A 12,583-nucleotide genomic window follows, 5' to 3' on the forward strand; every position below is an offset into this window, starting at 1 on the left:
CTCTATGCAAAACACAGTGCAGTTCTCCCCTTTCTCGTTTGTGGCCTGGTTTGCTCAGCTTTTTGAAGAACTTTTATGTCGCATTTAAAGGCTTCCTGGTAGCAGCTTCTACTTCAAAATGTGTTTGATGGCAGATAGAAGTATTTCAAAAAGTAGCAGTAAGCTTCCTCTCTAGAGCATGCTAGGTGACTTTATGAATTAGTTTCGTAATTTTTATTCATTATTAAGGTTAACCACCTCCAGAGACCAATGGAGTCTGAACTGGTTTTCAGTTCAGCTTTGAGAACTATCCTCCATTAGTGAGTATTTGCACGTTGCAACCACACTGATGGTTTCCAGAATTCACTGAGTGAATTGGTTCACACAAACTGCCACAGATTTCTGGTTCTCCACGTTGCAGCTGTGGAATGGTCAGACTGGAGGTGGTACCTGGTACAGTTCTGCATCTCCCCTCAAACCCCAGTGAATTTGTGTGTAGTCTTGGGCTTCTTGCAAGAAACAGGGAACCTTTTATCAACCCAGGTTTTGGAGTCAGCCCTTATTTCGTTTCCCAGGCAGTGTTGTTGCTGGCACTTCAGCCATACTGCAAAGGCAGCATGTGTGGGCTTTCTGCTCACACAGTTTATTTAAGAGATTGATACAACTCAGACTACTGCAGAAAAGTCCCTCTGCTACAGAAATGTGTAATAGATATTTGGCAGTGCGACTCAAACATTTGTCTCGCTTTGTTCCAGCAGATGATTTAAAATTACTGATAGGAGCAGCTTTGTGCACGGTCTGCTGTTGAACAGGAATCTATCAAATATTTCATCTTGGAAGGCACTGAACTTCAGTTCTGTGTGATGTCCGTGCACAGATCCTCATCCCTTGGACTACTCAAGCCTACACTGAGTTGCTTCTTTGGGCATCTGGTCCAGATCCATGCAGATGCTGAGTACCCCACATGGGTATCTTCAGGGCATCTCCACTGTCACCACGTGTCTGTGTCAGGAGTTGAGTTGAGCCCTAAGGAATCTGATTGTCCATGGATGCTCTTATCTCTGTGTGCCTTGTGTTGCATTAGAGGAGAGGCTGTGGCTGCAGCAGTGGCACCCTCTGCAAGACTTGACCAGACTGGGTGATCCATGTGTTGGGAAATAGTTGTGGGAGTGTGGCTTTTGTACTGACTTGCTTAATATTTGCTGGCACACGAGGAGAGCTCCTGTATGGGGAAGTGTGCAGTGCTCTGTGTGGCTGCGGCCCAGACAAAGGGACACTGGGACACTGCTGGATGCATGCAAAGGAGCATTTGCATGGTTTAACCACTGGGTCAGTGCCTGGTTGCACAGCCACTGATTTGGCTGAAGCTGAAGCTGCTGCCTTCTTCCCAGGAAAGGTCATGTTCAGCTCAGAGACACTTAGTGTGTGTCTGAACAACTGGATGGGATGTGGGCAGGGAGCTGGGAGGCTGCTCACTTAATTACAGTCCTTTGCTTTGTAGTTCCTCCTTTGAGACTGAGTCCAAAGCTGTCCACATGGTGGACGTTTGACCATGTTAAGTGAAAAGCTCCTCTGATGGCGTGGATACATCTGAATGTTGCTGTGGGTTTGGGGAGATCAATATTAACTAATTTTCTGTAGTATCTGAAGTGTTCACCTCACAGCTACAAGTAAGATATTGACTTAAGGGGTGAAAACTCTCTAAGTTGTTGGTGCTCTTTTGATATTTGCTGGCTGTGACCACTCACTCACTTCCCAGGCATTGTCTATACAGTCAGGTATGTTGGCATAAAATCATACATAGCCAGCAGTTATTAAATGGGAATCCTTTTAAGCTTTGAAAGATTTTTTTTTAAGGGTGTAGTCTGTGTGAAATGTTCCTTGGTTAATAGAAATGTAGTGATTATTAGGCGCATGACTTAGGCTAATAATCGTATCTCACAGTACAGGAACTTGCTGTGATGTTCCTGATGTTAAATCCAAGCAGACAGCTCCAGTCCCTGTACGTAAGAATGGAGATTGAATCTTGTTTATCATTACATCAGTCTGCAAAAAGGAGATTTATAAGAGCAGAATTGTTTGCGTGACATGGAGTGACTCCCATTGTATAGAACAGAACAGCTCTCCAAAATTTCTCTCCTCTCCCTTGCCCTTTTGATGACAGATAGTTGGCAGTGGATCAAAGCACAAACAGGATTAATGTTTTGCATATTCTGTCCTACATGGCCTGAAAGGAGCAGAGATGGAATTTTTCATCTTTCACTTTAAACTGCATTTAATATCGTGGCCTAGTTTAGAGCTATGCGACTCATTCCTTCCATTTCCCCTGAGGCCTCTGTTTCTGGTCAAGGAAAGCAGGGCATGACTCCCTCTGGAGCTCATCAGTGCTGCTCAGCTTCCTCCTCTGTGCAGCCTGGTGGAGGAGGCTGGTTGGAGGCTGGAGCGATGCAGCATCAGGAACCTCCAAGGAGCATTTGTGGCAGCTGCCATTTCTTGGGCCTGTCGCTGTGGTCACATCACGGGTGCTGCAGGGAACCCAGAGCTGGGGCAGCACCCAAAGTTCCTGTCACCACCTGAGCAAAGGCAGCTGTGAAAGCTGGGGTGGTGTCACGCCTCCAAATGGCTGCAGTCACTTTCCAAGGATGCTGTCCAAGCATGTTCCTTCTCAAAGATGTCCTCAGGAAGGAATGTTTGAGCCACATCCTGGATAATGAATTGTTGTACTGGAAGCAATACTCCTTCACCTTTGGAAACAGGCTGGAAAAGGCGAGAAAGGGTGGAGGTGCTGGTTTGGGGGCTGTGTCAGTGCTGGAGCCGTGTCAGTGCTGGGCCCGTGTCACTGCTGGGGCCGTGTCATTGCTGGAGCCATGTCCCCTCAGAGCCGTGTCAGTGCTGGGCCCGTGTCAGTGCTGGGGCCGTGTCACTGCTGGAGCCGTGTCACTGCTGGAGCCGTGTCACTGCTGGGGCCGTGTCCCCTCAGAGCCGTGTCACTGCTGGAGCCGTGTCAGTGCTGGGGCCGTGTCCCCTCGGAGCTGCTCCTCCCTGCCCGGAGCGGCACCTGAGCGGGCCCAGCGCTGTCCTGCCCTCCCCTCTAGCGGGAGGAGCCGCCACTGCAGCCGCCTGCTCTCCCACGGGCACCTGGGGATGGATGTTCTGTGCCTGCAGGATTTCATTGTGGCCACAGCACTGCAGCAGCCACCTGGAGTGGAATATGTGAAATACAGGAGCGTTGGCTCTTGAGCCCTGTCCATGGATGTCACAGACATCTTTTATGAAAAATAATTTCCTTAGGATTTTTCCTCGAGAAGCTGAGGCCTCAGGAACAAACTATAAACAATGATTATCTGCTGCTGTGGAATGCAACAGGTGCATCTGTGATTGGTCTCATGTGGTTGTTTCTAATTAATGGCCAATCACAGCCCAGCTGTCCAGACTCTCTGTCCGAGCCACAAGCCTTTGTTATTCATTCTTTCTTTTTCTATTCTTAGCTAGCTTTCTGATGAAATAATTTCTTCTATTCTTTTAGCATACTTTTAATATAATATATATCATAAAATACTAAATCAAGCCTTCTGAAACATGGAGTCATATCCTTGTCTCTTCCCTCATCCTCGGACCAGGGAAGGAGTAGGCTGCAGGCTGGTCAGAGTTGTTGATGAGGAGGAGGCTGCTGAAGGTTAGTTTGGTTCCAGACAGCATCCCAGGTACTGGCAATGGGTCTCTTGCTCAAATCACACTTGTCTCCAGCTCTGTTTTTGTAGTCAGTTATGTTCTGAATATGCTCCTCACACAAACCTGCTACATTTATGTCTGGTATCAAAGAGATGTAAGAGTTTCAGCAGAGACAGATGGTGATTAATTGGGCCATGTCTGGCCTCCTCCACACTGAGCTCCTTAGGGTTGAATTTTGAGGGGAGCTAAGATAATGATCTACATATTTCAAGATCTTCTCCCGTTAATTGTGGGACTTATGGCTATGGCACACCAGGCTTGCCAATTGCTGTGACAAGGATTTTTCTTGGCAGGTAGAAATGGCTGTTCATTATAATACTAAAAATGTTTGCATAGCTTGAGTTCCTGAGCAGTACAAATGAGGTTTCAAGGGCTCTCTCAGTTGTTTTGCCTTACTGTGGAGTTTGAGGAACTTGTTCTCTAGCTAAATACACACTTTTTATTCAAAAACACCATCGTGTTTTTAGCAATTCTACATGTAATGAAACGTCTTCCCCTCCCTTTTGACCTCATTCTCTTGCTCCCCCAAGTCAACTTCTTGTAAACCCACAAGGAACTCAGTTGGAACTTATGTTCTGGCAGGATTGCCAAAGGAGACCTGCAGGAGGGAAGCACAAATCAACCAAAACCAAAATTATCTTTTTTTTTTCTCTGTCTGAACTCTGGTTTTCATGGGATGCCCCTGCCCTGACAAAACCGTTGGTATGTTTTAAATGCTTTTTCCCTGTGGACCTGCACAAACATAGTAAGTTCTCACTGATACAACAGATCCTGTACCTATCTCCAGTGCCTGGCAGGGTGTATATAAATGTACTGTGAAGCAGAATTAATTGCTGATATTTCTCTGCTGAGGGATTGCTTTGGGCTGTAGTAGGTAGGCCTAGTAAAATTCCACAGCACATTAGAGTTTGTGCATATTAATATCTCATCTAAAGCAGCATAATATGTCAAATTTCTCCTTTCTGGTTATATCTGTGCTCACTCAGTCTGATTTATCAGGTTTATTACGTGCTGGTTTTGTGGATTTTTACACTTGACTGCTGACTGGACTGTGAATTAATATGATCTCCATAAAGGTAATAAAAACTCAGAGATTTTTGCCCAGAAGTGAACTCTGTGTTTGGCTCTTGGCCTGTCATATTTGGCAGGGGTCACTGGAAGTCCATGCAAAAGCATGCAAAATCCTGCAGGGGCAAAAACTCCTGTAACACTGAGTTTTTAAAAGGCTTTTGAGAGAACATGAAGTGACAGCTGAGCAGAAAGTGAGTTCCTCTCTAGTGACAGCTGCATGCAGGAGCAGGCAGAGTTCCCCTTGCCTTACACAATCAAACCAGTGAAATGCAAGCCTTTGCTTTCTGCATGTATTAAAAGATATTAATGGTTTTTTCTCCTTTCCTTCTGTATGCAGGAGGCAGACAGCGGGGAAGAAGAATGCCGGTCCCAGCCCAGAAGGTAAGATTGTCACAGGAGTCCTGGCTGTGTGCAATGCTCCACAGGGCTTTTGCTGTTCCTCTGGCATGTCCTGCAAACACACATCACCTTCTGCCTGCTGTTGATGTTGCACAACCATCCTTAATGAGCCTTACTGAAAAATGGGTTCTGGTAAAGGGTTTGCTGCAGAGGAAATGGGAAAAGTCAGACTGCACACTAAAAAATAAATATGGGGAACAGTTGGCAAGGGTGTCAGTGAATATATTCTCCAAACTGCTGTTTCTGGAGCTCCCTCCAGTGTCCTGTGTGGCTTCTCAGGATTTAGTCCACCAGCAGAGTACTCTGAGAGGCATAACCAGAGTAATAAACTCTTGTTCTATGGTTAAAAAGTCCCTGTTGCCACCTAGGGTGATCCTGATCCATACAGGCACCTGCTGCTTAAATAGCACCTTCAGGATTTGTGGATATTTACTGCTGATGCAGGTAGTCAAAACTATTCTCAAAAATTAGGAGACACTGAGAATTTGCAGGGTTTTTTTTGTTTAATTGGGATTGTTTTGCAGAGAGATATTCACTCTTGTAAAAGCTGATTTCAGTTGCTTCAGGAAGAACTTTTCTTGGTAAATATTATTTGTTAAAAAGAAACATTGAAACTCAGCTGATTGAATGGTGACAGGCAATGATGATTTTTACAATGTAGGTATAGTCTGCAGAGTAAGACTTCTTGGGGTGTGGTAAGCTTTATCTCCTTTCCTCTAAGCCATCAAAGAAATTATTTCAGCTGAACCTAATAAAAGCGAAAATTGTATATATCAGGTGACTTCTCCAATGGCAGGAACACTTTCTTGGCTTAAAATGTTGCAGCCAGATTTTGTGAAAAGCTTCAGATTCCCTCCAGAGGGAGTAAAAGGGAAGTGAAGGTGAAATGGTTCTCCCTTTATGAGCTCTCTGGCTGTTACAGTTCTTTGCTTAATGGTGTTTGTGTGAGTAGGTAGCAGCAGAAGCCATGATATCTAGCATTTAAAATACTTGAACAAGATCTGGGCTTTGTGTTTTGGGACCAACTTGGATAAATCTGCAAGAGAAAAAGCTGTCCTGGTTGCACATTCCCATGATTTCACTGGAGTTCTGTGATTCTGTGGCTCAGGGAAGGCGACTGCCCTGTTTACTTCAGTCTTCTAGCCCTAAATGATGATTTAAGAATTGCTGAATTTCTTCATTTTACAGCTTTCATGAGTGAGAGGAAAGCTGGAAAGAGCAATTCCCGAAGGCTCAAATTGAACTCAGCTAAACTCCAATTTTTCATTTTACTCTTGGCCTTCCAGCAGTCACAAGATCAACTCATGACTTGATCTCAGTATACATAATGTATTGGAAGGGATGGGAGGTATTTAATTGTTGTGGGCACTTAGCAACCATTGTAGGTTAGGTCTGAAATGAGCATTTTTTTAATATATTTGAAATAACTTCCTGGGGTAGGAAATGACAACCTGCTGTTGATGTGGTGATCTGAGCTCTGTGACTCCTGTTACTGGGGTCATAGAGCTAACTAAAACCAAACTCCTTCTGGGGAAAAGCAAGGGGGTGGGTGTTAAATGTGTTTGATTACAGTAGGATAAAAATAATAGAGTCAAATGGGGTAAGTAGTGAACCTGGAGTCCTGCTGTGGAGGAGCAGCAGATGTCCATAAACAGTTCCTGAGTATATCTAATCCCCAGTTTTCACAAGAACATAGCAAGCAGCAGCTATTAAAAATCCAGGCAGTAAAAAGGCTACAGACTGAGCTTGGCTTAAAAGGAAAAGCGTGTTCCAGCTGCAGTGTCACTCAGGTAGTGCTCTGCATAGCCTGACATTCCTCACTGCCTGCCTGGGCAGGGCCCAGTTCTCCTGAGGCTTCATTCAGGTGACCTGGCTGCAGCTCCAGGCAGTGGTCAGTGTTTGGGCTGGGATTTTTTTTGCTGTTTGTAACATTCTTCTGGTGAGGAGACCTTTTGTCTCCTGCGGTCATGGAAAATGTGTTCCTGTGCTACCTCAGCGTGTCAGGCATCAGGCATGTCCAAACTCATCCTGGCAGCTGGACACTGGAGCCAGGAGTGCTGCTGTGGTGGGACTAAATGTGTGTGTGCAGAAATAAAATAACTTTTCAAAGGTTGTTAAATAGGATCAGAGTGCACAAAGGTGTTAATGCTTGCAAGGGAGTTGGTGAAGACCTGAGCATAAGCACATGGACTTGTTCGGTGTCAGAAAATTTTTGCAGTGCTCAGTCTTGACAATCATTGGGCAGAGCTTCATTTCCAATTCTGTGTCCCCAGGTCTCTGCAGAGCCTGGGGATTGCTGTCTCAGAAGAAATGTTACACTCAGATCCAGCTCAACAGCACTGCTAATCCTGTGGTTAGCAAAATCTAGATAGCTGCTTGTGTTAGGTTTGTGCTGTTTATCTTTCCTCCCTGATGAGGTATGGGATATACACTGAGGTGAGGGGAGCATGCAGGAAAGCCTGGCAGCAGGAGAGCAGCAGGGACAGTGTTTGTTGAGCAGAGACTCTGAAGAGCAGCAGACTAAAATGTCCTCCAAAGAGGCAGAGAAATAAATTACAAACAGAAGCTTAAACTTGTAGGTGATCACCATAGTTAAACAAAATGATCTGTGTGTTTGCTGACCTGTGCTTTTTTAATCTAACACCACAGAGCCCTGTGATTGCCAGGACTGAGTCTCACAGAGAAGGGAGAACTGTGTGAAAATGCTGTTTAAACATAAACCTGCTCTACAGAGCATTCAAATGACCTGACAAGTCTGCACTCGTGGACTGAGGAGCTTTCTGCTTTGGGAATTAGCAGAATCTGCTTAAACTTTTGTCCAAAAGATGGGAAGAGCTGTCAGAGTGCAGAGAGTTCCTGTGTGCTCTGCAGAAATCCTTGGAAGGTGATTGAAATGGCATTTCCTGTCAAACGCTTTTGTGTTGATGCAAAGAGGAATGGGGGTTTTTTTCCTACTGAGGAAATTACTTGAGTATAGTGACCATAGATCTGACTCCTACAAATATTTCTACCCTTTATTAAAAACCCCAGCAAGTTAATGCTGCCAGTACCTGAAGCTGAGCAAATAGGTGAAACCAGCTTGGCTTCTGCAATGTTTTTTCTCACACCCAAGCCCTGCTCTGTGTCCAGCTGTAGCAGTGACCACTCATGCAGGGTATGGTGAGATCCCCAAAGCCCTGACACAGATCCAGGCTCTTGCTCTGGAGTCCCTGATCCCTCCAGTCCCTGTCACTTTTGGCTAGTGGAACCAAGACAGTGCTGCATAAGCAGATGTCCTGAACAATCTATTTATTACATTTATTACCTTCATAGCTGTGTTCTGACATTTTTATTAGGCTGTCTGGAGGCTGTGGAGCTAAACTGGCCTGCACACCCCTGCTGTCCCCAGCCATGCTGCTGCCACACTGAATGCACCTTTAATGGAGCATCTGTGTTAAGGAGCTCTCTGCAGCATCCCAGGTTGTTAAAATTTACCTAAAACCCACATGTATTGAGCTGTGAGTTGTGTTTACACCCGCTGAGGTACTGACATTCAGGTTTTGTGTGCTCTGTGCCAAGGTTGCAAGGATTCAGCATCTTTGTTTTGCTGACAAATGACAACTCTGGGCCAGGGGCAGCAGCGGTGCTGCAGCTGCACTGGATTTGCTGTCAGGATCTGCCTCTTGCTTTTTTGGGTTTTATGTTTTAAATGGTGCCTCTATTTCCACACCATCGTGATTTTACCACTTCTGTGTGCCTTGAAACCTCTCTGGTTGCTGAAGTGCAGCATTTGAGGCTGCTCAGTAACTGAGCATATTGGGTGAGCTGTATTGCCTAGTGACTGCCAGGGACTTCACAGGGATTCTTTGAACTTTTATGGGCTGGCAGTGGGTCAGACTAAAGTCCATTTGCTCAGGTAAAGCTGAGGAGCCTGTCGTTCCCTTCAGGTGCCACAGAAAGTGCTTACATCCTGCTTGAAATCTGAAACTTGTTACCTGAAAATGTTCTCAGAAAGTGCTTGTCCTCCGCTCTTCAAGTGGAGGCAAGAGTGTGGTGTTAAATTATAATTTAAAAAGAAAAAAAAACCCCACACCTTCTGCAGCGCAAGGATGGTTACCTTCTGGTTTGGTTTTTTTTAGTCAAAGTAGTTCCTTCCAGGAGTGAACTGGGAAGGAAAGCAAATCAGATTATTGCCATGATAACAGCTGGATGTGCCAAGTTGCCTCAAGGTCTCAAGCTGTGAGTAAATACCTTTGTTTTAGGAGCAGGAGACCACAGTCTGATGCAGGAGCTGATGGTTTATAGCAGTATAAAAATTGCTTTTCAAAGAGTAAGTGGAATAGGTGAATGTGCTTTCTTCTGCAGGGCAGCAGCTCAATAAACTGCAAGCCAAGGTGTTTGATTTTTAAACTGAGACCCTTTGTACAATATGTGTTAGTCCCTGTGAGAAATGGGGGGTGATGGTGTGATACTGAATTGACTGCACTTCCAAAGGCTCCTTCACACTCCACACTGAGCTGGGGGGATCTGCAGCACCCTGTGGCTTTTGGAGATGTGTGTCATCACCATTTGGTGCTCCTGGGGCAGGCTCCTGCCCCTCCTGGTTATCCTTAAAACCTCTCTGGTGTTACAAGAGACACTTCCAAAAGCTCTGTGCTGAGTTCTGGCAACTAAACCTTCCCTGTGCTGCCTTTGCTTGCTGCTGCAGCTGCCAAACAATTACTCTGTTGGTACTTGAACAGTAGCTGGATCTTTATTGGGTGTGCAAGACAGTTTGTTAATTCCATCTTGAGTAGGATGGGGCTCTGAGTGTGCTGTACAGGAAAACGTGTGTTTATCCGTGCTGGAGATTACACTAAGCTCTTGTAGTATGAATCTTATCTTTAGAATGTGTTTCCTGAATTCATCTTTCTGTCTTTCCTTTCAGTGACAGCTCAGCCTCTCTCTGGCGTTTACTACTGCTGCTTGGGGAGAGTGTAATGCTGAGATAAAGAACAGTTCTGGTCATTTGCCAGCTCTGCTGACCACCAGAAAAAGTTCTGTGGGCCAGATTCATTGCAGTGGCCATCATTTTTGAATACCAGTTCTTTTATCACCAAACTGTGAGCAAAGGTATTGAACTGCCAGTAAAATTGGGGTTTATTAGATTAGTAACAGGTATCTGCAGGGCTGGTTCACTGCAAGGTCTGTGCTTGTGGTTGCAACGTGTTCAGTCCAGTCTGATGACATACCTGTGGATCACAATAATGTGTGAGATGATTTCAGGTGTGATCTTCAGGCTGAAGGATCAAGCAGAGTAATATCGTTGCACTGCCAAATTACCAGGTAAGCACAGGGAGCTAGCTCAAAATCTGAATGCATATGAAAAGTGGTTTTGAATTTGTCATTCTAAGCGTGTGAACAGAGGAGAATGAGGAACAGGGCAAGGACAAGCTGGGAAGTGAAAGGAATGAAGGTGGGTCAGATCCTTCAGCTACCAAAAGGGTCCAGAGCCCAGAGCTGCTGCCACACACTTGTGCTCCTCCAGAGGGTCACTGAGCAGGGGCTGAGCAGGAGGTGCCTTAAGGATTCCATACGTGCTTCTGTCTCCTCCTGAACATGAACCAGGTGCTCTAAGCTAAAGGATTTCTATTCCTTTAGCATAAAAACTCTGAAATTCCCTTTTCAGGTTGAGATACCTTCGCAAGACTTCAAAGTTAAACATGAATCTTCAGAGTTTTCAGCATTTCGTGGATTTCAGACACTTAAATGTATTTTGATAATCTGAGCCGGGTTTTTGGACTCATTGCTGTTCAGCTCTTTGGTGTCTTTGCATCAAAATCATTCCTTTATAAAACTGGGTGAGTGGATGGTTTGACAGTTGGGAGGATTTAGATCTTTCTTCTCCACAGGTCACTGAAATAATACATTACCTACACTGGTGTTGCTTGTTGGGAGCAGACATTGCTGCTTGTGTCCCTTTTCCTGCTCGGGTCCCTTCAGTCATCTGAGCTTCAGGCTCTGTAAAAAAGGTGTAATTGAGCATTGACCTCTCTGTGTTAGACCCTGGAAGATTTAATGATAAGTAAACTGTACAGTGATTGGATGTGGGGCTGGTGAGGGAAGGGTTTAATGAACTGATAATATTGCAAAATAGGTGTTGAATTCTCAACTAGGCAGCCTAATCATCGATCATGATGGGCAGCTGACCAAAGGGCTTTAAAAGCAGGGGTTTGTTCTTTCAGTGATGCTTATCTCCCTACCCCTGTACTTGGCTGATTTCTTTGCTTAAGAACTGGAAACAGAAATACTCTTTGACAGCTTAAATAACCAAATTTAGAATGTGGCTTCCTGTTCTGACTGGTTCTTCAGGATTAAAGTACAGTTTTGCGTGCTTTCCCTGTTCCTGCCTCCCCCTGCCTTTTTTTTTCCTTTTTCTTTTTTTGATTTTTGTTTGGTTTGGTTTTGTTTTAACTAGATATGGGCTCCTTTATAATTAGTTGGTTAAGTTCCCCTGTGTGTGTGCAATCCAGCTGGTGTGTGTGAGCCCTGCCTTGGTGGGTGGTATGTCTGTTATCACTGGGAAAGCTTTGTGTCTCTGCTGTGCTCTATCTCCTTCTGCCCTGCGTGCATTGGCTTGTTTATGGTGGCTGCTACTGAAATCATTCATGTTTGCCTGATAAATTGGGCTGCAGAATGCAGAAAGGTTTGTCTCCCATGCCAGAAGCATCCAGAAGGCCTCTGACAGATCAGCTTCTCCTCCGAGGTGTGGAGGCAGCAGTAGGAGATGAGTGCTGCTCTCAGCCAGTCTCTACCTATTTACAGGTTTGCTGCACTGATTTAAGGCTCTTCCCGAATAAATCATCTTAAATCCACTCACACTCATCTGTCAACTCTGTTCAGTGCTTAAAGCCACAGTAAAAGGATGACTTCCCACCAAAAATGCAGGGTCATCAGGTCCTTTGACCCTCAAAGAGCTCAGTGTGGCAGCAGATTTTTCAAGGCTACTCCTCAGGACCCTTTTCCCAGCAGCGCTGATGCAGCCACAGCTGCCTTTGTGGACAAAGACTGAGTGTGGCTGCCGGTGAGAACAAAAAAGGACTTGGCCCCACCTCTGCACACGGAAATGAACTTGCTACCTCTGCTCCCAGCCGTGCCTGTGCAAGACTCCCCTGCTCGGCTGTGGGCAGGGACAGGGACGTGCTGTTTTCAAAATCGGTGACTTTTTGTAAATATCACCGGAAGCAGCTGTTGAGCAGCACAGAATAAACCTTCCACATGTGCAGTAAAGGTGGCTGAGCAGACACGGCCGTGGCACAAGGCTCGGCAGGGAGAGGATGTGCTGGGGGTGAGGGGGAGGTTTGTTTGTCACGGCAGCTTCACGAGGTTTTTTTCATAATCCCCTGAAAACATGGGGCTGGGTTCTGCATTGTCTTTTCTGTGA

General features: G+C 45.4%; 1 protein-coding gene across 2 annotated transcripts in view; it reads left to right on the top strand.

Moving 5' to 3' along the window:
* SSH2 (slingshot protein phosphatase 2) overlaps nucleotides 1-12,583 on the top strand; it is an 89,802-nt gene that overhangs the window by 23,051 nt on the left and 54,168 nt on the right. For both annotated transcript variants that reach the window (XM_005493502.4, XM_074556794.1), the window contains exon 2: nucleotides 5,120-5,163. In XM_005493502.4, the coding sequence (XP_005493559.2) occupies nucleotides 5,120-5,163 (44 nt within the window). The remainder of the gene's footprint in view (nucleotides 1-5,119; nucleotides 5,164-12,583) is intronic.

The sequence above is a fragment of the Zonotrichia albicollis genome, chromosome 22 (assembly GCF_047830755.1).
Source record: "Zonotrichia albicollis isolate bZonAlb1 chromosome 22, bZonAlb1.hap1, whole genome shotgun sequence".
Lineage (NCBI taxonomy): Eukaryota > Metazoa > Chordata > Aves > Passeriformes > Passerellidae > Zonotrichia > Zonotrichia albicollis.